The sequence below is a fragment of the Vipera berus genome (genome assembly GCF_964194415.1).
Source record: "Vipera berus genome assembly, chromosome: 9".
Lineage (NCBI taxonomy): Eukaryota > Metazoa > Chordata > Lepidosauria > Squamata > Viperidae > Vipera > Vipera berus.
Window position 1 is genome coordinate 406,404 of NC_138212.1, and position 19,028 is coordinate 425,431.

The following is a 19,028-nucleotide window of genomic DNA, read 5'->3' on the forward strand; positions in this document are numbered from 1 at the left end:
CCCTCTTGCAGGTGCCTGGAGGAGCTGAGAGCAGTGACGGGAGCCTCAGGGAGTGGCAGGGACCGGGCAGCTGAGGGCGGGCAAGCCCCAGTGCAGCCACGAGGCCTTCTTTCGCAAGAAGTGGGGAGAACAGCGGCAGTGGGTCAGCTTATCCCAGCCTGCCAGTGGCCTCGTGTGGGCAGCAGCTCCTACCACCCTCATTGAGGATCAGGATGCTGGGCCCTGTGATCCATCACACCTGGAGGGCAGTAGCTTCAACAGCTGCCTGGGAAAATGCTCGGCCCCAGATCTGACCTGGGTTAGGCAGTTCCTCCGGTCCCCAACCAGAGCTCAACCTGTCCAAGGCGAAGCCAGGGGTGCTTCTGCCGGGCCTCTGCTTGCTTCAGTCAGCTGAATCCCCCAAACCCAGGGCTGAGCTGTGGGGGCAAAGAAGCAGGTGGCATTTCAAAGCCTGGTTCTGCATTGCAGATACTGGTGGCAGGAAGGGTGGTCACCTGTCCTCTTTGGGATGGGTCTCTTCCTGTCCTCCTCTCCAAAATACTCAGAGGAAAGATGGAAAGCCGAGGAGGCCACTGGATCCTTGGAGGGACTGCTGTGGATTTCCCCATCCTGGCGAACGAACGATCTGCTCTCTTCCACAGAGGAGAAAGGCCTTGAGAAGAACATCCGTGGCCTCTGAGCCCTCCCTCGGAGGTCGGGGGTGGGGTCAGCAATGGCAGAGTTCCCAAGGTTGGTGGAAACTTAATCCTGTAAACTTATCCTCCTGCTTTTGTGTCAGCCTGGTAATCCCCTGGCACCAGAGCCTCTCCCATGTTGAGGCACGTTGGCTGAATGTTCACTTCAGAAAACAGGGCTGTGGTGCAACCGCAGGGGTTCCTGTGGATGTGCGGAGAGCTCTCCATTCCCAGTGGAGAACAGCAAGAGGGGCTCTTGGCTGGGTGTCTCCCTCTGAGGTAGGTGCAAAGAGAGGCCGACCGACAGGTGCTCAGATGGGCAGCTTTGCCAAAACCACTCTGTAGGGGAGACCCTTGAAGATGTGAGGGTCTCCAAGCAGAGGGAGGCTTCTCATCTTTTTCACCTTCCTGCCCCCCCCCACCTATCCACATTTCCTTCTGCACTGGCCCTGTGGGTTCGTGGCACCTCAGGCTTTTCTGCAGAAGCCTTGGTGAAAATTCTGGGCACCGCAGGCAGCTCTGCCTGCCTGGCATGCCTGACAGGGACATGGGTGGGAAGCTTTGCCAGCAGCCTTCAGACCATCTGGAGGGAGGGCCACCCATCCTCACTGGCTACTCACAGGCCAGGCCACTGAGAAATGTCCAGGAGAGTCCTTCCCTCTCTGCCTGGCGATTCTCCCAGGGACCAAGTTGGGTGCAGGTCTCCTGGCAGCGGCTTCTGTCCCAGGGAGAAAGTGTTATGCAAGCAGCTTATGGGGCTATCAGAGATCAAAAGCCACCCTATCTCCAACGCCCAGCCTGCCTTCGGAGCTGCCCTGAGGGATCCGGTTCTCCCAGGAGGGGACACGCCTTCCTCTTGCTCACTGTACCCAGGGCATAAAAGCAGGCACGGGAGGTTGCACCTTTGCCTGCTGGCTCGGTCTAAGCCTTTTCCCAGCCAGAGCAACGGGGTTCCAACCATGGAAGTAAGTGCAGCCACAGTTCTCCTCCTGGCTCTCTGCCTTTCCTGCCTGCTGCTGCTTCTCCGGGGAGGACGATGGGGCACCAAGGCACGGCTGCCCCCTGGACCTCGGCCCTTGCCCTTCATTGGCAACCTGCCGCATCTGGATGCCAAGAACATGATCAAGTCCCTGATGGAGGTAAGCTCAGCCTCTGACACAAATCCACGTGGGAGAAACTTTGGGGCAGCCTGGTGATGTACTTCTGTGGCCCTTGAAGGCGGCAGTTGTTGAGCCAAGGCCTCCAGGGACGGGGCTTCCCTCAGGAGGCACTGCCCAGTCCTCCTCCTCCTCCTCTGGTGTGTCCCCAGCTCAGCAGGCAGTATGGCTCGCTCTTCACCATCCACATGGGGTCCCGGCCGGTGGTGGTGCTGTGTGGGTACCAGACGGTGAAGGAGGCCCTGGTAGACCGAGGTGAGGAGTTCAGCGGCCGGGGAGACCTGCCGGTCCTGTTCCGATTCACTCAGGGGAACGGTGAGTCCAGCTGGCTGCAGAGCTTTCCTTGGGGTTCCCTTTGGCAGGAGAACGGGGGCTGGGGAGCCAGCGGGGCGGCCCCTCCCTCAGCTTCCCCCTGAGCGTGGCTGCCTCAGGGTGGGCAGGGAGAGCAGCTTGCAGGCTCCAAGCAGACCATGGCAGGTCAGGCTCTGTCAGAATCCATTTATATCATATTCATAAATGTATGTTTAAAACATTATCCCATGGATTCTGCCATCTCCGGAGGAGGAAGGAACGAATGTGGATTCAGCCTTAGGCATTTCAAAGATTCAGAGAAGCCTTTTGAACTGGGGGAACAAAATGGAGGGCTAGGATAGGTGGCATCTGGCTTGTGTCTCCTTTTGAAGGAAAAAAGCAATAACCATAAAATGCAAAGTTTCTTTTCCCAGGAAAGGGATGACACGAGGTAAATGATGGGGGACTGGCCAAATGGGGTTAGAGAAGGGGCGTTGAACAGGGAACTTTTTATAAGGTTTCAATTTGTAGAACAATATTAGATCCTGTCTTGTATTCCCACAGCCAAGCATGTCATAGTAAAGATTTCTTTTTGGACTAGAATTGGCTCCAAGAGTTTTGTCTTCCTATGACGTGGTTTGGGGTGGGTCCTGACAGGCTCTTCTGTGTGAGCGATCCTTTCTCCAGTACCAAGGAGAGGGGTTCATCACTGTCCAGGGAGGGGCGGTCTGCCCTTGCTCGCTTGTGGACATCTGGTGCTAGCCAGCTGTCCAGCTGGTGGCCTTCAGGCTGTCCAGGAGAAGCTGCTCTGCTTCAACTGCGGGGGGCCTCTCCCGCCCTCGACTCCTCTGCCCCTCATCCAGGCATCGCCTTCTCCAGCGGGGAGAAATGGAAGACCCTGAGGCGTTTCGCCATCCAGACCTTGCGGGACTTCGGGATGGGGAAGCGCAGCATCGAGGAGCGAATCCAGGAGGAGGCCCAGTGCCTGGTGAAGGAGTTCGCTGAGCGGACAGGTGTGCAGGGCTGTGGGGGGGGGGAATGCGTAGACCGGCAGAGCTGTGCCTTTGTCCCCCCCAAGCGGGACTTCACCCCGGCAACTTCTTAGAAGAGCCCATGGTAATGCTGTAAAAAGGCTGATTGGCAAGGAGGGGTCTAGCAAAGCGCTCTGGAGGGGGGCCTGGGGGGAAATGAAGAGGGTGAGAATAATGGTTGAAGAGCAGGGTGAGAACAGACGGTTCACTTTAACAGAACAACTGCTGACTCACGTTTAAGTGAGCGCTCCAAGCTCCCTCTCAGAATTGCTGCCTCCGAGACGGGTTTTGCCTAATCTGTACTTGTGCCTTTGGTTTTTCCTACCTTGCTTTTCTCCACATCAAATTTCGTGACGTTGGATAGGGCCTATTGTTCAAATCTGTCAAGAACCTTCTGTATCTTACGCCTATCTTCTGGGGTGTTGGCTCTTCCTGCCAGTTTAATGTCGAAAGGAAATTTGATGTTCCCCTTCTACCCACTTGTCCTAATCCTTGATGAAGATACTGGAGAGTTCTGGGCTTAAGACAGAGCCTCGGGATACCCCACTGCCTACTTCCCTCCGTGTAGCTGCCGTTCCATTGAGTGCGCCTGGTCAGTCAGTCACGAATCCATCCGGTGGTGATGTTGTCCATCCCACATTTTTCTACCTTCACCACGGAGGGTTCTGCTCTGAGAGATTCAGGCTCCCCCTTTGGTCAATTCCTGCCTTCTCACTTTTGTGAAGCAGTACCAGCATGTGGTGGGGGGAGCTCGCTGGCCAGCCTTCCTCTCAGCCGCTCAAGGGTTTTGCTTTTGGTGCAGCAGAGCCCTTTGACCCCACGTTCCTGCTTGGCTGCTCGGTCTCCAACGTCATCTGCTCCATAGTCTTCGGAGACCGATTTGACTACAAGGACCAGCATTTCCTGACATTCATTGGGCTGATCAATGACAACTTCCGCCTCTTCAGCTCCTCTTGTGCCCAGGTGAGCGGCTGCTTGGGGGGAGGCCAGGCAGCGCCAGACTCTTGGCAGACCAGCCTTGCAGGAAGAAGCAGCCCCCTCCGCTCCACGGCTCCCCTTTCCCGTCAGGCCCCTCCTATGGGGCTTGGCAGTCCTGGCGGCTTCTACTGCCTTCCTTCTGATATACTCAAGGTTTCATCTTCAGAGTACAAGCAGAAATCAGAGCCCTCGCACCTCTTCCCAGCCTTGGGCATCACTTTCATGGCATCATCCCAAAGGTGCTTTGGCTTGAAAGAGGAGTCAGAGTCCATCTACATTAAAATTGAACACCCATTCCTCAACAGAAGGGGAGGGATACGACACCACCCATCTCTTGTTTACAACACAGTCCTTTCAGCAGTTCCAAAAACGTTCCACACCCAGCCTTGGTGGAGCAGTGGGCTAATGCCTCCTTAAGTAACACCAGCTGCCTGCAATCAGTGCAGGTTCGCGTCCCACCAGGCTCAAGGTTGACTCAGCCTTCCATCCTTCCCAGGTAGGTAAAATGAGGACCCAGATTGTTGGGGGCAATTAAACTGACTTTGTAATAATGCCGCTTGGGGGGTGTGTGTGTGAAAGCCCTAACAAGCAGGCATATACATAGAATGAAGGCTACTGCTAAGCTTGTAAGCCGCCCTGAGTCTTCGGAGAAGGGCGGGATATAAATGGAATTAAAATAAAAATTTACACTCTGATTCAGGGACCCTGGGGGCACAGATGAGCCCCCAAGTGGCCCCAACAGAACCGATGAGAAGAAACATCTTCAAGAAAAAACAAGGCCCAGTTGCCTTTTGAAAAAGCACCTTTGGGATGATACCATGAAAGTGATGCACAAGAAAAGGCAACGTTTGGCTCAGGTCTTGATCTGGCCCTGGCCCTTGGTGGCCCATCTCAAAGGACATTCAAGTTGAGAGGGAGACCCCGGCACCCCACTCTCTTATCCTCTCCAGGGTCAAGGGTTGAAGATGGGAGAGGCCCTCCTGTGTTTGCTGAGCTTCCTGAAGCCGCTGCCCTAACTGCCAGAGGGGAAGCTGGGGAGCTGCAGGAGAAGGGTGCGGTGGTGTGCGTGTGTGTCTTTGCCCCAGCTTCCCAATAGGGATTGGCCTGATTGCCTTCCACTCCCCACTCCCCCTTTGGCTGCCTCTATTTCACACCCCTGCTTGCTCCTTCTAGATGTACAACATTTTCCCCCACATCATGTATTACCTGCCCGGACCACACAACCAGATTTTTGCCAACTTTGAGAAGCTGCGGGCAATGGTGAAGGAGATGGCCAAGGCCCACCAGGCCAGCCTGGACCCCAGCTGCCCACGTGATTTTATAGACTGTTTCCTCCTGAAGATGCAGCAGGTGAGAGTGGGCTTTGTAGTCCCTTGTGGGGGCTGCGGGGGCGTCCACGGGCGGAGGAGGGCAAGGTTGCTTTTGGTCAAATGCAGACTGGTGGCTACAGTAAGACTGCAATTTGAGGAAGGGGAGAGGCAGCGCTGTGTTCCTCTGCGCAAAATCTCCAAAGGCTGAACCTCCGGCTGAGCCGCGCACAGCCCGGCTGCAAAGGCCGGGGAGACTTTGGGCTGCCGTCGTCCTCTGGGAGGGAAGCGGCTTCTGTTCCGTCCGGTCCCTCCCTGAAGGGGAGGGGGAGGGCAAAGAGGAGGCACTCCCCTCCTGAGCCACGCCTGCCTCTCCCCCCAAGCAATGGCAGCCCAGGGGCAAACCTCCCATGCAGGGAATCGGCTCTTTCAACTGCAGGATCTGAACCTTCAGGGTGTGGAGGAAAAATCCCTTCCACTCTCGGTGACAGGGGAGCCCCTCCCTGCACAAGGAGTGCCTGGCCCAGCAAGGGGAGGCGGCGCCCCTGGTGGCCACACACACTCACGCCTGGGCATCCCTGCCACCGCAGGAGAAGGAAGACCCTCACAGCTTCTTCCACACCGACACTTTGATCATGACCACCCACAACCTCTTCTTTGCGGGCACCGAGACCATCAGCACTACCCTCCGCTACGCCCTCCTCATCCTCATGAAGTTCCCCGAAATAGCAGGTGAGGCCGAGGGGAGGCTCCCCCTAGGTGTCCAGGGGCCATCGCCGTGCCTGGCATCTGAGCACCCGAGGCAGGCGAAGGTGGCCCTGGCCCATCGCCCCTCTCCAAGGCCGGATCTGCCCAGCTGGCACTGCTTGGGAAAACGGGGCAGAGAAGAGGGGCGCGGGTGGGGAGCCCGGGAGATGGAGCACTATGGAGCTGGAGGGATGGATCAGGGCCCGCTCGGCCCTCAGAGCAGCCGGTGGGGGGCTCCCTCCCCTCCTCGCCCCTTTGTCTGCAGCCAAGGTGCAGGAGGAGATCGCGAAGGTCATTGGTTCAGAGCGCCAGCCCTCCACTGCGGACCGGGCAAGCATGCCCTACACGGATGCCGTGATCCATGAGGTCCAGAGGTTCGCCGACATCATCCCCATGGGCATCCCCCATGCCCTGACCAAGGATGCCCATTTCCGGGGCTTCTTCCTTCCAGAGGTGCGTGAGGGTAGCAGGGCCCCGGAGAGTGTGCTGTGGGGTCTGGGCTGGAAGAGGGCTGATCCAGGCCTGGTTCGCCCTTCAGAGCCTGCTCAGCCTGGCTGTGCTTCTCCCTTGGCAGTCATGGCAGCTGCTTTCCCTTAGAAGTGGGTCTGCCAGGGTTGCGTTGTCCTGTCCGCAGGGCAGAGGAGGGCAGTGAGTTGGGTGGCATCGGCACAACCGTCTGGTTTCACACCCGTCTCTTTTACACTAATGGTGCCAACAGAGGTGGTTGATTGATGGATGGAGGCAAATGTTATTTGTGCCTGCATGCTGTTGTTGTGTTTCTTTGTTGGATTGCTTTAAATGATTTTTATTTTCTAATCATATTGTGTGTGTTTTTTTAAAAAAATTCTTGTTTGCCACCCAGAGTTCCTTTTGGTAAATCGGTGGCAATATTAATTAAGTCAACAAAAAAATATCGGCAGAGCCAGTTTGGTGTAGCAATTTAGACACTGGCTAGAAACTGGGAGAGCTGAGTTCTAATTCTACCTTGGGAATGAAGCCAGCTGGGCGACCTTGAGCCATTCACTTTCTCCCAGCCCTAGGAAGGAGGCAATGGCAAACCACTTTTGAAAACCATGCCAAGAAAATTGAAGGGGCTTTCCTGATCAAAGGACAAAAATAATATTCGGTTAATTTTTGTTTAATACTCATTTAAACAAATATCTGTAGCTTTAATTGTAAGTCAAGCACTCCTGCCAGGGAACTGCCCATTTCCTGAGTTGTGTCTCAGGGTAGAAAGGGGCAAAGGTCTCCACTGCTGTGCAGTTTCTCAGTTTAGCCATTTTCGAAACAGGTGTGCAAAATTTTATGTTCATTTTCACACGTATTTCCTCTAAGTTAATGTAAGAATGACTTTCCTATTTACACATTTTTCAATGATTCTTTCCCCTGCCTTGTGCCTAATACATTTTGGACAGCCTTTCTGCATATATGTGCATTTTCCCAGGATATGCATTCTATACACAGCAAACTTTGCTGTGACATTGGCTGGGTGCCCTTTCAACAGGTCCCTGTGTTCTTCTTCTACAACCTGCTGCAAAACCACGAAACCACGAACCAAGTGGGGACCTTCCATCTGTCCCCGTGTTTCTCGGCTGCGGAGGACGAGCAAAGAGAGGTCTTTCAGAGGGGGGAGGATTAAATAGGATGATGCAGGAGTAGGAAGGCCAGCTAAGGCAGGCAGAGACGGTCCCGGCTCCGCTCGTTTGCTTCCCTTCCTCCCTTCTCAACAGGGCACCAACGTTCTGCCCTTCTTCCACTCCGTGCACCAAGATGCCACCCAGTTCAAGAACCCAGAGATGTTTGACCCCGGGCACTTCCTGGACGAGGAGGGGGCCTTCCGCCGCTCCAACGCCTTCATGCCCTTCTCCACTGGTGAGTGAAGGGGAGGGGGCCGCTCAAAGGCCCCCCAGGACCCCGGGGGGCAGGGCAGGCGTGGCTTTCCCGGCGAGGGGCGAGCGGGGCGGCTGGCTTGGCGTCGCCCCCTTCCCTCGGGAGAGCAGCGACCGCCCTTTGCAGCCGGGAGCTCAGCGGCCTCCCCCCCCCTCCTTCGGCCCTGCAGGGAAGCGGCTGTGCCTGGGCGAAGCCTTGGCGCGCATGGAGCTTTTCCTCTACCTGACCGCCCTCCTGCAGCGCTTCTCCTTCCAGCCCAGCTGCCCCCGCGAGCAGCTCGACCTCTCACCCATGATGAGCGGCATCGGGAACGTGCCGCGCCCCTACTCCTGCCGCCCGCTCCCCCGCTGATGCCGCCGGTCCTGGACCAGCCCGCCCTCCCGAGCCGAGCCGAGCCGAGCCGGAGCATCTGGGCGGCGGGAGAACCGCTCGGCTCGCGGACTCCTCGCGCGCCGCTTCCCGCTTCCTCTCTCTTTCGGCGGGGAGGCTCCGTCGCGCGGACGTCGGGCATCGGCAGGCCAAACCCGGGCAGGTCGGTGGGGCCCGCTCAATTTTCTGACCGCGGTTCGAATGCTGCGACCGGACAGAGGCCGCCGGCAGGGGCGCGGAGCCCCGAAGTGCCGGCCGGCCCTCTTCCCTTCGCGAGCTTCTTTTCGGGGAGGGCAGCGCCGCCCCGTCTTCTCCGGGGAGCCCCGAATTGCTCGCGCAGGCCCCGCCCGCCGCCTCGGGAGGATCTGCCGGTTCTCCTGCCCTTAGCCGGATTCGAGGCTGTGGCTTTCGGGGCTGCGGAGCCGGCGACCCGCGAGCACAAAAGCCCCGTTCAGCACTTGGCGCTCTCACCTGAGGGAGCCCCGGCCGGCCTTGTTTTCCCCCTGGAAGGGTTCCAGGAGGCAGCAAAGGCAAACAGGAAGGACCCCCCCCCCCGTAAGTCATGCAATAAAAGGCTGGGGACGTTTCTGCTCAGTTGTATTAATCCACACCCTTCCCCCCCCATCCCTCCATCTAATAGGGCACTTGAGAACCTTCACGCCTATTATGGGATGGAATTTTTCAGGCCCTGTGGGTGAGGCTGAAATGTGATAATTTCTCAGAGGGACAAAAAGAAATAAGTAACGTTATTATGCAAAAGTTAAATTGCACAATACGAAATGTTTTCAGAGTTTACTTCGAAGTCACCGAAGGGACATTGCCAGATTTTTATGTTAAAACACTAACAGGTGTTTCCCAGTCGAGGGGCCTGGAATAATCCTGCTTTTGTAGAGCTTCTTCTGCTCTGCTAATCAATTTCAGCAAGTTTTTATCTTTCAGAATTGTTTATAATCTGTTTTGAGGGTCTTCGGGGATTGGAATGTGGGATACAAATATTCTGAATAAAATGCCGAGCAAGCAAGCAAGAGTAGATCCCTTCTGCATTCGGGACCAGGGATGGGAATCTGGGCGGGATTTGCACACCCGTGTGACCAAAACCTCCCTTTCTCCAGGCTCTCGTGACTTCCAGCCAGCAAGATTTGGGGTTCGGGAAGGCAGGAATGGCACACTCTGGAGTAGCAGCGTGATAGAAACCCATCCAACCGGGGGGGGGGCAGAGGGGATCCCTTTGAAAACCATCAGCTTTCCTTTGGTGGCTGTGAGAAGCAGCGACCCACTGAGGAATCAGCTATGGCAGCTGAGCCATCCTCCCCTCTGGCTGGCTGGGGCAGACGCTGCGCAGATTGGCCTGTCTTCCTATGGGGCACCCAGATGTACTTCTCCACCCCCCCAGTCCTCTTTCTGAAAGCCCCCCCCAAGTGGCTTCTCCCTCTGCCAGTCGGGCAACCAGCCTGCTCACTCAGCATCGCCACCCCTGGCGCTCCCTCGGCAAGTTTGGCATAAAGTGAGGGGGCTTTCGGTAAGGAAACCAGAGCCAGCGCTTCCTAATGCGGACCTCCTCAGCCTTGCCAAGACCCCTTCGCAGCACCCAGCTCCGTCCTTGGCGTCTCCAGGGCAGAGCCCCTGAGGCTCATGCTCTGAGGCCCTCCTCTCCGGCACTAGGCAAGGTCTGCCGGTGCCAGATGCAGCCCAGGGCGTCCCCTGGCACCAGGGCAAGTGTCTCCAGAGGAAGCCCCGCCGGGAAGGGGGAGGCAGGCAGGTGCGGGGACTGGCTTGACTGGGAAGGCTGGGAGCACTGGGGTGAGAGAAAAGCGAGGCAGCGTCACAAGGGAGGGGGTGGGGGGTCCACCTGAGGGGGGGCAGGGACCCCCAATGGGCATCTGGACTGGGAGGTGAGCAGCCCAGAGCAGCTGGCCCCCCCAGGGGAGCCGGCCCTTCATTGGGGAAGGAGGCAGAACTGGTAAGGCCGAGGGATGCTGCCCAGACCGGCGGACTCGGGGGTGATGTCGATGTCCGTGGGGTTCACCAGGGCTTTCAGCCGGAAATTCTGCAAGATGGTGGTGAGGAAGAGGAAGAGCTCCATGTTGGCCAGGCCTTCGCCCAGGCACACCCGCTTGCCTATGTGGAGAGAAGACTTCCTTGGTGCCTCTGCCAGCAGGGGGGGGGGAAGGAGGAGGCCCAGCCTGGCACCCCCCCCCAAAGTCTGCTTTTCCCAATACTCCTTCCTGCCGATCCTGCCCAACTGGCTGAACGCGATGAGCTCTGCATCTCCTTTAATTGCCTCAAGCCACTCCTGGGAAGACGCCAGGAAGCAGGTGACCAAGCGGCCCTCCTGTGCCAGCCTGACCACCTCCCTGCCTGCCTTTTGTGCCAGAGGATCCGAGGAGGCTCTTAGCCTCTCCTGCCCCAGCGGCGGATGAGGCCTCTTGGCACCAAGGGTGGCCGAGGGGCCCCCAGGGCGACCCCTTACCTCTTCCCCTTACCTGCTGAGAAAGCCATAAAGGCCTCCCTCTTCCTGAACCGCCCGGCCTCGTCCAGGAAGTGAGTCGGGTCGAAGGTGTCGGGGTTCTCGAACTGTGTGGGGTCAAACTGAGACGTGCAGAGCAAGGGGATGACGTTGAGGTCCTGGGATGGGGGGGAAGGTGGGGTTGGACAGCCTTGGTGAGCAGAGGGCAGGCCGGGGGTGATGCCAGACTCCCCTAAGCCCAGTGCTCCCCTCCTGAGCGGAGAAGGCGGTCCCCGTAGGCATGGGCAGAGTGCTTTCTGCTCAGGGCATCCTCCTGCCTGCCTTGCCACTTGGACTTGGAGAGAAGACGGAGGCGGTTCTCCTTTGGGGAAGTGGCCCAGGCCGATTGTGGCAGAGGCTGCTGCTGCTGGGCCCCACCCCATCTCCCTGCCCCACACGCCCCACTTCGCCAACCTTGGGGAGATGGTATCCCCGGAATTGGGTGTCTCTCGTGACTGTATGGGGCACCCCCATCGGGACGATGTCGGCGTAGCGCTGGATCTCATGAATGACCGCGTCCGTGTAGGGCATCTGACTCCGGTCGTCCATGCAGGGGCCACGGTTGCCCCCAATGACCCGGTCGATCTCTTCATGCAGCTTCTCTGCCAGAAAAGCAGCAGAGTCACCCTGAAAGCCATGGCAAGTGGGGGGGCCACCCGAGGTCCCCACTGGCAGCGGGGGGGGGGAGAGAGGAATTCAAAGGGTGCTGCCTGTCCTGCTGCGTGGATTCTGCGTCCCCAACGGTCCTTTCCCTCCGAGACTCCCACGTGCTCAGGTGCAGCAGGGCCCCCCCTTTCCCCCCTACCTTCCCCCAGTTTACCTTCCACCTCAGGGTGCCTCAGGAGGATGCGCAGCCCGTAGCGCAGGGTGGAGCTGACCGTCTCGGTGCCGGCAAAGAAGAGGTTGACGGTGGTCTTCAACATCGTGTCCTCGTTGAAGTGAGAATTGGGATTGTTCTTTTCCTGCAAGGCGGAATTGCTGGTTTGGTTCTTCAAACATGGCTGCAAAGAGGCTTCTCGCCCGTTGAGAAATGGAGGCCGAGAGATCTTGCTTGGAGGCTTCAGAAATCGGAGCCTCCCCCACCCGTTGGCCCTTTTCGAGCAGGGCCCGGGAAGCGAAGGCTCAGCCTGGCTCTCCCGCAACAGAGCTGCTGTCCCTCAGGCCCAAGCAGAGCCAGCGCGGCTGCACGGCCCTGGTGCGAGACCCTGGGGAGGGTGCGGCAACCGTCGTGGCCTCCTCCAAGGGATCCTGGGAATGGGAGTCTGGGAGAAAGCCCCTTCCCCCATCGGCAGGGCCGGGCAGGGGCCACAGCGCTGGGCCGGAGGTGGATACCTGCTGGATTCTGATGAGGAAGCAGTCAATAAAATCCCGCGGGGAGTTGGGGTCCAGGGTCTGCCTGTTCATCTCCAGCCGCTCGCCCACAAACTTTGCCAGCTTCAGGTAATTAGTGTAGATTCTCTGGTGGGGTCCTGGGACCCACCTCATGATGTTTGGGAAGATGAAAAGCAGCTGAAGGAGAAGGGCGAAACTCTGCTTTGAAGGGGGTCCTGGCCGGCCGGAGCCCACCTGCTCTCTGCCCAGCCCAGCCCCTCCATCCAGATGCCCCTGAGCCATGGAGGGAGCCCTCAGGGACCGAGGGACTCGTTTTGCAGGTCACAACCCCACCCCCCTGCGTTACGAGGTGGGGAAGAGGGACCCCAGAGACTGGCCTGGGTGGTCTTCTCTGGTCCCCTCTAGTTCTGGGGTGGGCCATCAGCCACCAACTACAACCTTTTCCTCGGTTGACAGGGCAGGGGGTGGGGATGGGGTTAGGGGTCAATAAAACCTCCACACCACAGCACAGAAACAAGAGCCAAAGCGCCAGGCCCTCTCACAGGCCAGCTGCTCTGGGGGTGGCAGCGAGTGGTCAGCTGAAGATCCCATGCTCAGCCTTTAGTCTTGCATCAGCCCGGTCCTTTTTGTCCCTTGGACCTGTGGCCCTTGGCCTCCTTTGGACGTTCCCCAGAAGAGTGTTCTCTGGCTCATTGTCCCCTCCCTCTCCTCTCTCTCTCTCTCACGTTGGCCTTCAGCTCCACTGCCCTTTTGCTCTGCCTAAGCTGCTCCCTGGCACCAGACAAGGCTCAGGTGGCAACTTCAATATTGCACGTCCCTTTGAAGGGGGGAGGGGGTTGAGAGTGGACGGATTGGGTGACCTCTCTCACAACTTCCTCCATTCTCATTCTCCCTCTCTCTCTCTCTCTCTCTGGATGGCGGCCCCCTCCATTAAGGATTTTCAGCTGGGAGGAGGGCTCCCTGAAGATGTGGGTCTGGACTTGTTCTTGCTCTTTGCCCTCCTCGGATTGCCCCAGCTATGCTTGGCCACCCCTGGCACACGTGGGAGGACAGTGATGGGAGGAGAGCCTGGAAACTTCCACTGGACTGGCACAGAGCGGCTAAATTATTAGCCACTACCAGCTGCCTCGTCTGTACAAAATGAAATCTGCTTTCCTTCCCAAAGTGGTCTGGCCAAGCGGCCTCTGCCCGGTCCCTTCGGCCGCTCAGCAGATGCAGGTGAGAACCAGCCCGTCCCACATCACGACAGCCAACCCTAAACTGGCTGAAGGACCTGAGTTCACAAGACATGAAATAAACCAGGGCAAAAGTGGAAAAGCACAGCAGGTGGCATAAATACAGACTTGAGGTACTTCATGGAAATTCATGGGTTTTGGGCCCCATGAAGAGTCTACGTGGGCTTGGCCACATCTGGGCTTTCCTTCTGGGGCACCTGGGAAAGCCAGTCGCTTCCTCCCGATCAGACCCACCTGTCCCCAGGTGGAGCTCATGAGTTTCCAGTTGCTGTTGATCAGGTCGAGCAAGGTGAGGAAGCTCTGATCTGTGTATTCAAACCGTTCTCCAAAGACGAGGGAACAGATGATGTTGGAGCCCGAGCAACTCAGGAGGAAGGTGGGGTCGAAGGGTTGGCCTGCGAGCAAGTGGGGCAGTGGTGAGCCAGGGAGTATTGTATAACATTCCTCCGCTCCCCACCCACATGGGGATTGCTTCACGCATATAGCATTTCTCTGGCACAATTCAAAAAAGTTGAGTTAAATCAGGTAATTGAATAATTAAATGAAATAACCTGGCATAACTGAAATCTCTGCCCAGCAGTCTTGCCAAGCTGCTCCATGCCAGGTCCAGAATTCCCGGAGGGCATGAGATGAAGGAACGCCCAGCACACCTGGAGGAGCACAGCCTGAGAATGAGGCTGCACCTCTGCTGCAAAGCACCTCCGGCCTCTTCGGGAAAGGAATTCTTGGAAAACCAGGCACTTTATGTTCAGAAAAGTCCTGGAGATCTTCCAGAGAGAAGGAATTGGAAGGGAGCCACCCGCTCCAATGGAACAAGCACATTTTCATCCAGAGAGGATCGTAGCCTCTTTTAAAGTTGGGATCCAGCAGGTGGGATTCTTCTGGCCCCAAAGGAAGGGGAGACGCCTTTGGCGCCTGAATGGATGTGCTGTGTTCAGCTGCTGCTATAAAACACCAGGGAACCAATCAAGTCAGCCTGCCCTGCCTTCTCCTTATAAGTACCTTGGGTTTTGCGGAACTCGGCCACCAGGAACTGGGCCTCCTCCTTGATCCGCTGCTCCATGGTCCGCTTCCCCATCCCAAAATTCTTCAGGGTCGAGATGGCAAACCTGCGCAGCTGCCTCCAGCGCTCCCCTGTCCCGTACACGATCCCTGGGGATGAAAGGGGGGGGACAGGAGAACATACCTGGGACCAGGTCAGAGTCCAGCTTCCCCCCCAAAAATATTTGTCCTTTCCAGAAAGCCCACTGGCTCCCCACCATAGAAGCTCTTTCCAGCCCAGAGCCTGGCAGCCCAGGAGAATCAGAAGCAAGATTTTTTAGAAAGCCCCTTATTGTGAGACTTCCTTGGGCTTATTTGGGCTACGATTCACTCCCCCCCACTAGCTCTTTTAAAAGTCAAAATTCAGCTCAAAATACATTTAATCGAGTGAGGAGAGTCTCATCGCATTGCTCTCCAGCCACTCCAAATCCCAGGGCCTGGACAGCTGCTTCCTCCCCCTTGCTGAATCTCACCGTTTCCTTTGCTCCACATCTGGACCGCCGGGAAGTCCCCCCGGCCACTGAACTCCTCGGCTTTGTCAACCAGCGCCTCCTTTAGCACTTGGTACCCCGAAAGGACCACGCAGGGGCGAGAGCCCAGATAGAAGGTGTACAAGGGGCCGTAGGTCTTGCTGAGCTGGGAGAAGAAGAAGGAGGAGGAGGAAGAGGAGGAGGAGGAGGAGAAGGAGAAGGAGGAGGAGAAGGAGGAGGAGAAGGAGGAGGAGGAGGAGGAGAAGGAGGAGGAGAAGGAGAAGGAGAAGGAGAAGGAGAAGGAGGAGGAGAAGAAGAAGAAGAAGAAGAAGAAGAAGAAGAAGAAGAAGAAGAAGAAGAAGAAGAAGAAGAAGAAGAAGAAGAAGAAGAAGAAGAAGAAGAAGAAGGGTCAGGGCAGGCCTCCTTCTCGGGGGTGGGGGAAGGGGTCCCTTAGCAGGGGACGAGACCCATCAACTCAGCAGGGATTTTGGCTTTCGGAGCTTCTCTTTCTCCACTGGAAGAGGCGGGGGTTCCCAGGCAGGGCAGGGGGCAGGCAGGAGTGCTTTATTGTACCTCTGTTGTTACAGTTTATTGTGTAGGGATTTTGACTGACCTACAAGAGGTTGCCTGGAAGTGTCAGGCAAGGCAACCAGACCCACAAGTGAAGGGTGGAAGCCCTCTGCTCCTTTACGGCATTCTGCCCGTAGTACAAGAGTCTCCCCAGACTGCACAGCTTCTCTGGGGAACAGAATTGTCGTCCCAATTTAGACAGGGTGTGTGTGTCAGTCCTGAGACTCAAGGCTACCTCCCTGCTTGGTCTTTTCTCCTTGCCTGGCTGGTAATTTCCCAACATGAAGGACCCTTAGCTTAGAGTTGGGTTCCTCTGTAATCTAACCTGATTTAATCTAATTTAACATGCTCACACAAACACACCTTTCTGGCGGAACCTGTGCCTTTTCTTTCATCTACAGTTAAAGCTCTGCAAATGTCTGGAGAAAAGAGGCCAACCTAGAATGTGGCAGGGGGCTCTGCTAAGAGGAGGACCCTCCCAACTCCTCGGTCGCAGGTCACTGCCTGCTTCCCCCTGGGTGAGCCGTGGGCTCTCCGGCCCCGGGGGTGGGCTGTGCAGGGCCACCTCCTTCCGGCTCAGCTTGACTGGCCCTCTAGAGCTGCTCTGTGGGGCCTGGCAGACACGTCCCACAGAGAGACGCTTGAGCTGCCCCACGTCTTGGGTCCTCACGCTTGCCCCCCTGAACCCGAGGGGGGCTTTGCTGCTTCAGGCCAAGGCGGGGAGGGGGTTGGCCTGGGAAGGGAAGGATGGCTGGCTTGATGGCTGCATGGGGGAGATGGCCCCTTCCCTGCCTTCGGGGAGATGCTGTTGGGTCTCTGGAGGCCCACACGGGGCTCAGTTGATGGAGAGGAAGGCCGGTCCAGTTTCCACCCATTTGGGCTTGTCTTGATTGTCTGTTTGCTTTTCTCTTCTATTTCATTTGCACAGCACCCGGGGTCTCCGTGCAGGAGAGCAGCAGTCTCTAAATATGGCTGACTGATAGTTCGCAAGATAGACTGATCGATCGATCGATCAGTAGATATAAATATAGACAGATAGATGGTGATAGATGATAGACACATAAACAACAAGCAATTTTCCCCCATATGCTCCATATTTCTCCCTTCGTCCCCGACTCACTTCTCTGAGGGAGGGGATCAGATCCTTCACGTCCACCTGGAGCATGTTGCCGATGAAGGGGAGGGTGGGGGGGCCCGGTGGGAGGCCGGCAAACCTCTTCTTGGCTGTGAAGTGGAGGAAGAGGAGGCACGACATGGCCATGGCTAGCAGAATGCCGAAGGGCCCCCCAAAATCCATCCAAGCGATGGCCGAGATCTCCATGGCTGCTGCAAGCGCGGCTGGTGCTCACAAGGCGGTTGCCGGCCCTCTCCTGCCAGCAGGATATATACGGTCAGGACACCGAAGCCCTCGCTTGCGCCAGTCTCTGGGACACCAGAAGTTGGTTCACAGCCCGAGGCTCGACCGACGTCAGCTCGGTGGGGCTGGGCTGGAAGAGGCCAATTCTGCTGGGGATCTGGGAACCTTGTGGTGTGATTCCTTTTAAAGTCCCCCTTTAAAAAAGTTTTTGGTTTTCCAGGAAAGTCTTGGCACCTTCCCTTTCCTCGCTTGTGCTCTCTTGCAGCATCCAAGACAACCATCTGCCCTCTCTGTTGCCTCAGAGCTGGGGAGGCCAAGCCTGAAGATAAGCCACCATCATGACCCAGATTTCTCAAGCCATATTTGCACATTGCTTTGGAGTTCCAGAGAGATCTGGCAGGGCTGCTCCCTTTGCCAAAGATTAACCCAGCCACAGCATGGATGCGCCATGCTCCTCTTGTTGCGCCAGGCACTGGGTGCAGAGAGCCTTTTCCCTCCTTGCGGCCCTTCCTGCTCCCCAGCAGCCTTTCCCCTCCGGCAAAGACCAGGCTGGGGAAAGGCTCTTTCTCCTGGATCATGGCCACTCGGCCAAAGCTCTGCTATGAGAGTGGACCATCAAGACAGGGTAGCGGGGCTTTGGCTGAGTCCCCAACTCGCCACGACATTCCACTGGTGGCCCTGGGAACTCAGCCCAGCCCCAGCCGGCTACCCTACGTGCCTCTGAACTCCTGCCAGAGGCCCAGAAACACAGGCTGGCCGAGAAAAGCTCGGTCCTCTTCATCAGGGATAAGCAGGTGGCAAGAACCCAGACGGCAACAGGAAGTGTGTGTGTGTGTGTGTGTGTGTGTTCTAAAGGTACTTTTCCAAAAGGCAACTGGACTCTCTTGGTTTTCAGTTCTGACCAAAGAACTGAAGAAGGTTCTTGAATGAGAAGCAAAATGTTTTCAACAAAAAAAACAAGGAAGTCCAGTTGCCTTTGGGAAAAAGCACCTTTGGGACAACACTATGACCTGGATGATTGGGCATCTCCCTACGTGTGCATACACCTCTTTTTCCTGCCCTGGTCAATTCCTTGGTGCTCTTTGAGCTGGGTGGTTTTCTTGCAGACGTTTCATTACCCAAACTAGGTAACCTCCTCAGCGCTCAGCCTGTCATCCCTGAGCTACAAATATTCTCCTTTATTGCTACTCAGTTCCGGGCAGCCCCAAAGGGATGTCTTCTGTGCTCCCGGGATCCAGAGAAGCCTGGTTCTCCTCTCACCTGGGCTCTGCCTGGCATGGCTGCAGTCCTTCTCTTCTGTGAAAATGGAACTTCTGGCCTTTTTCCAAGGGGGGGGACAAATTGGTGGTTTGTGGGTTATGAGTTGTAGAAATCTAGCAGTTGACATAGCCAGTTGTGTGAACGGGCCAGCACCGTAAGTTGCAATGCAGTTTATTTCTTTGGACTTAGCAAACATTGTGATTGTGGAAATTTTGTTTTGTTAATCATGGTTTAGGGACGCGGTGGCTTGTCAATCAGGGTGCTGAGCTTGTCAATCAGAAGGTCTGCAGTTTGGTGGGTCGAATCCCGAGTGCCGCGTAACAGAGTGAGCGCCTGTTACTTGTCCCAGCTTCTGCCAACCTAGCAGTTCGAAAGCATGTAAAATTGCAAGTAGAAAAATAGGGACCACTACGGTGGGAAGTGTCAGAATCCATTTATATCATATTCATAAATGTATGTTTAAAACGTTGTTCCTGAATCCTGTCATCTCCCGAGGAGGAAGGAACGAATGTGTATTGAGCCTGTATTAGGCATTTCAAAGGAAAAGAGAAGCCTTTTGAACTGGGGGAACAAAAGGGGGGGTTAGGGTAGGAGCATCTGGCTTGTGTCAAGGAAGAGAGCAATAAACATAAAAGGTCCCAAGTTCCTTTTTCCCACGAGAGGGATGATACGAGGTAAATGATGGGGGACTCACCAAATGGGGTTAAGGGGGGGTTGAACCGGGAACTCTTTATAAGGTTTTAGTTTGTAGAACAATATTAAGTCCTGTCTTGTATTCCTACAACCAAGCATGTCATAGTAAAGATTCCTTTT

The 19,028-nt window shown here is 56.4% G+C and overlaps 2 protein-coding genes across 7 annotated transcripts in view; one reads left to right on the forward strand and one right to left on the reverse strand.

Annotated features, from left to right (window-relative positions):
• The first annotated feature begins 562 nt into the window (after window positions 1–562).
• On the forward strand, window positions 563–9,465 carry LOC308672253 (cytochrome P450 2F2-like). 6 transcript variants are annotated; one of them, XM_081335013.1, is made up of 9 exons: window positions 1,178–1,813; window positions 1,984–2,146; window positions 2,986–3,135; window positions 3,956–4,116; window positions 5,305–5,481; window positions 6,029–6,170; window positions 6,451–6,638; window positions 7,916–8,057; window positions 8,245–9,465. In XM_081335013.1, exons 1-9 carry the CDS (start codon window positions 1,313–1,315, stop codon window positions 8,424–8,426), a joined length of 1,806 nt encoding a protein of 601 aa, XP_081191139.1. In that variant the 5' UTR covers window positions 1,178–1,312; the 3' UTR covers window positions 8,427–9,465. The 6 variants fall into 6 exon arrangements, 4 of the variants coding, with proteins under 4 accessions (XP_081191141.1, XP_081191139.1, XP_081191140.1 ...); XM_081335014.1 differs by having other exon boundaries at window positions 1,179–1,813; window positions 3,959–4,116; XM_081335016.1 differs by having other exon boundaries at window positions 1,676–1,813; window positions 1,989–2,146.
• Window positions 9,466–10,380: 915 nt separating this feature from the next.
• Window positions 10,381–19,028, reverse strand: part of LOC308671833 (uncharacterized protein) — a gene marked incomplete at its 3' end in the record, with an annotated part of 52,452 nt that continues 43,804 nt past the window's right edge. The window contains exons 28-37 of the mRNA XM_081334316.1: window positions 17,670–17,683; window positions 16,719–16,924; window positions 15,032–15,194; window positions 14,520–14,669; window positions 13,752–13,912; window positions 12,283–12,459; window positions 11,771–11,912; window positions 11,365–11,552; window positions 10,928–11,069; window positions 10,381–10,562 (exon numbers count right to left, since the gene is read on the reverse strand). Of these exons, the coding sequence (XP_081190442.1) occupies window positions 10,381–10,562; window positions 10,928–11,069; window positions 11,365–11,552; window positions 11,771–11,912; window positions 12,283–12,459; window positions 13,752–13,912; window positions 14,520–14,669; window positions 15,032–15,194; window positions 16,719–16,924; window positions 17,670–17,683 (1,525 nt within the window). The remainder of the gene's footprint in view (window positions 10,563–10,927; window positions 11,070–11,364; window positions 11,553–11,770; window positions 11,913–12,282; window positions 12,460–13,751; window positions 13,913–14,519; window positions 14,670–15,031; window positions 15,195–16,718; window positions 16,925–17,669; window positions 17,684–19,028) is intronic.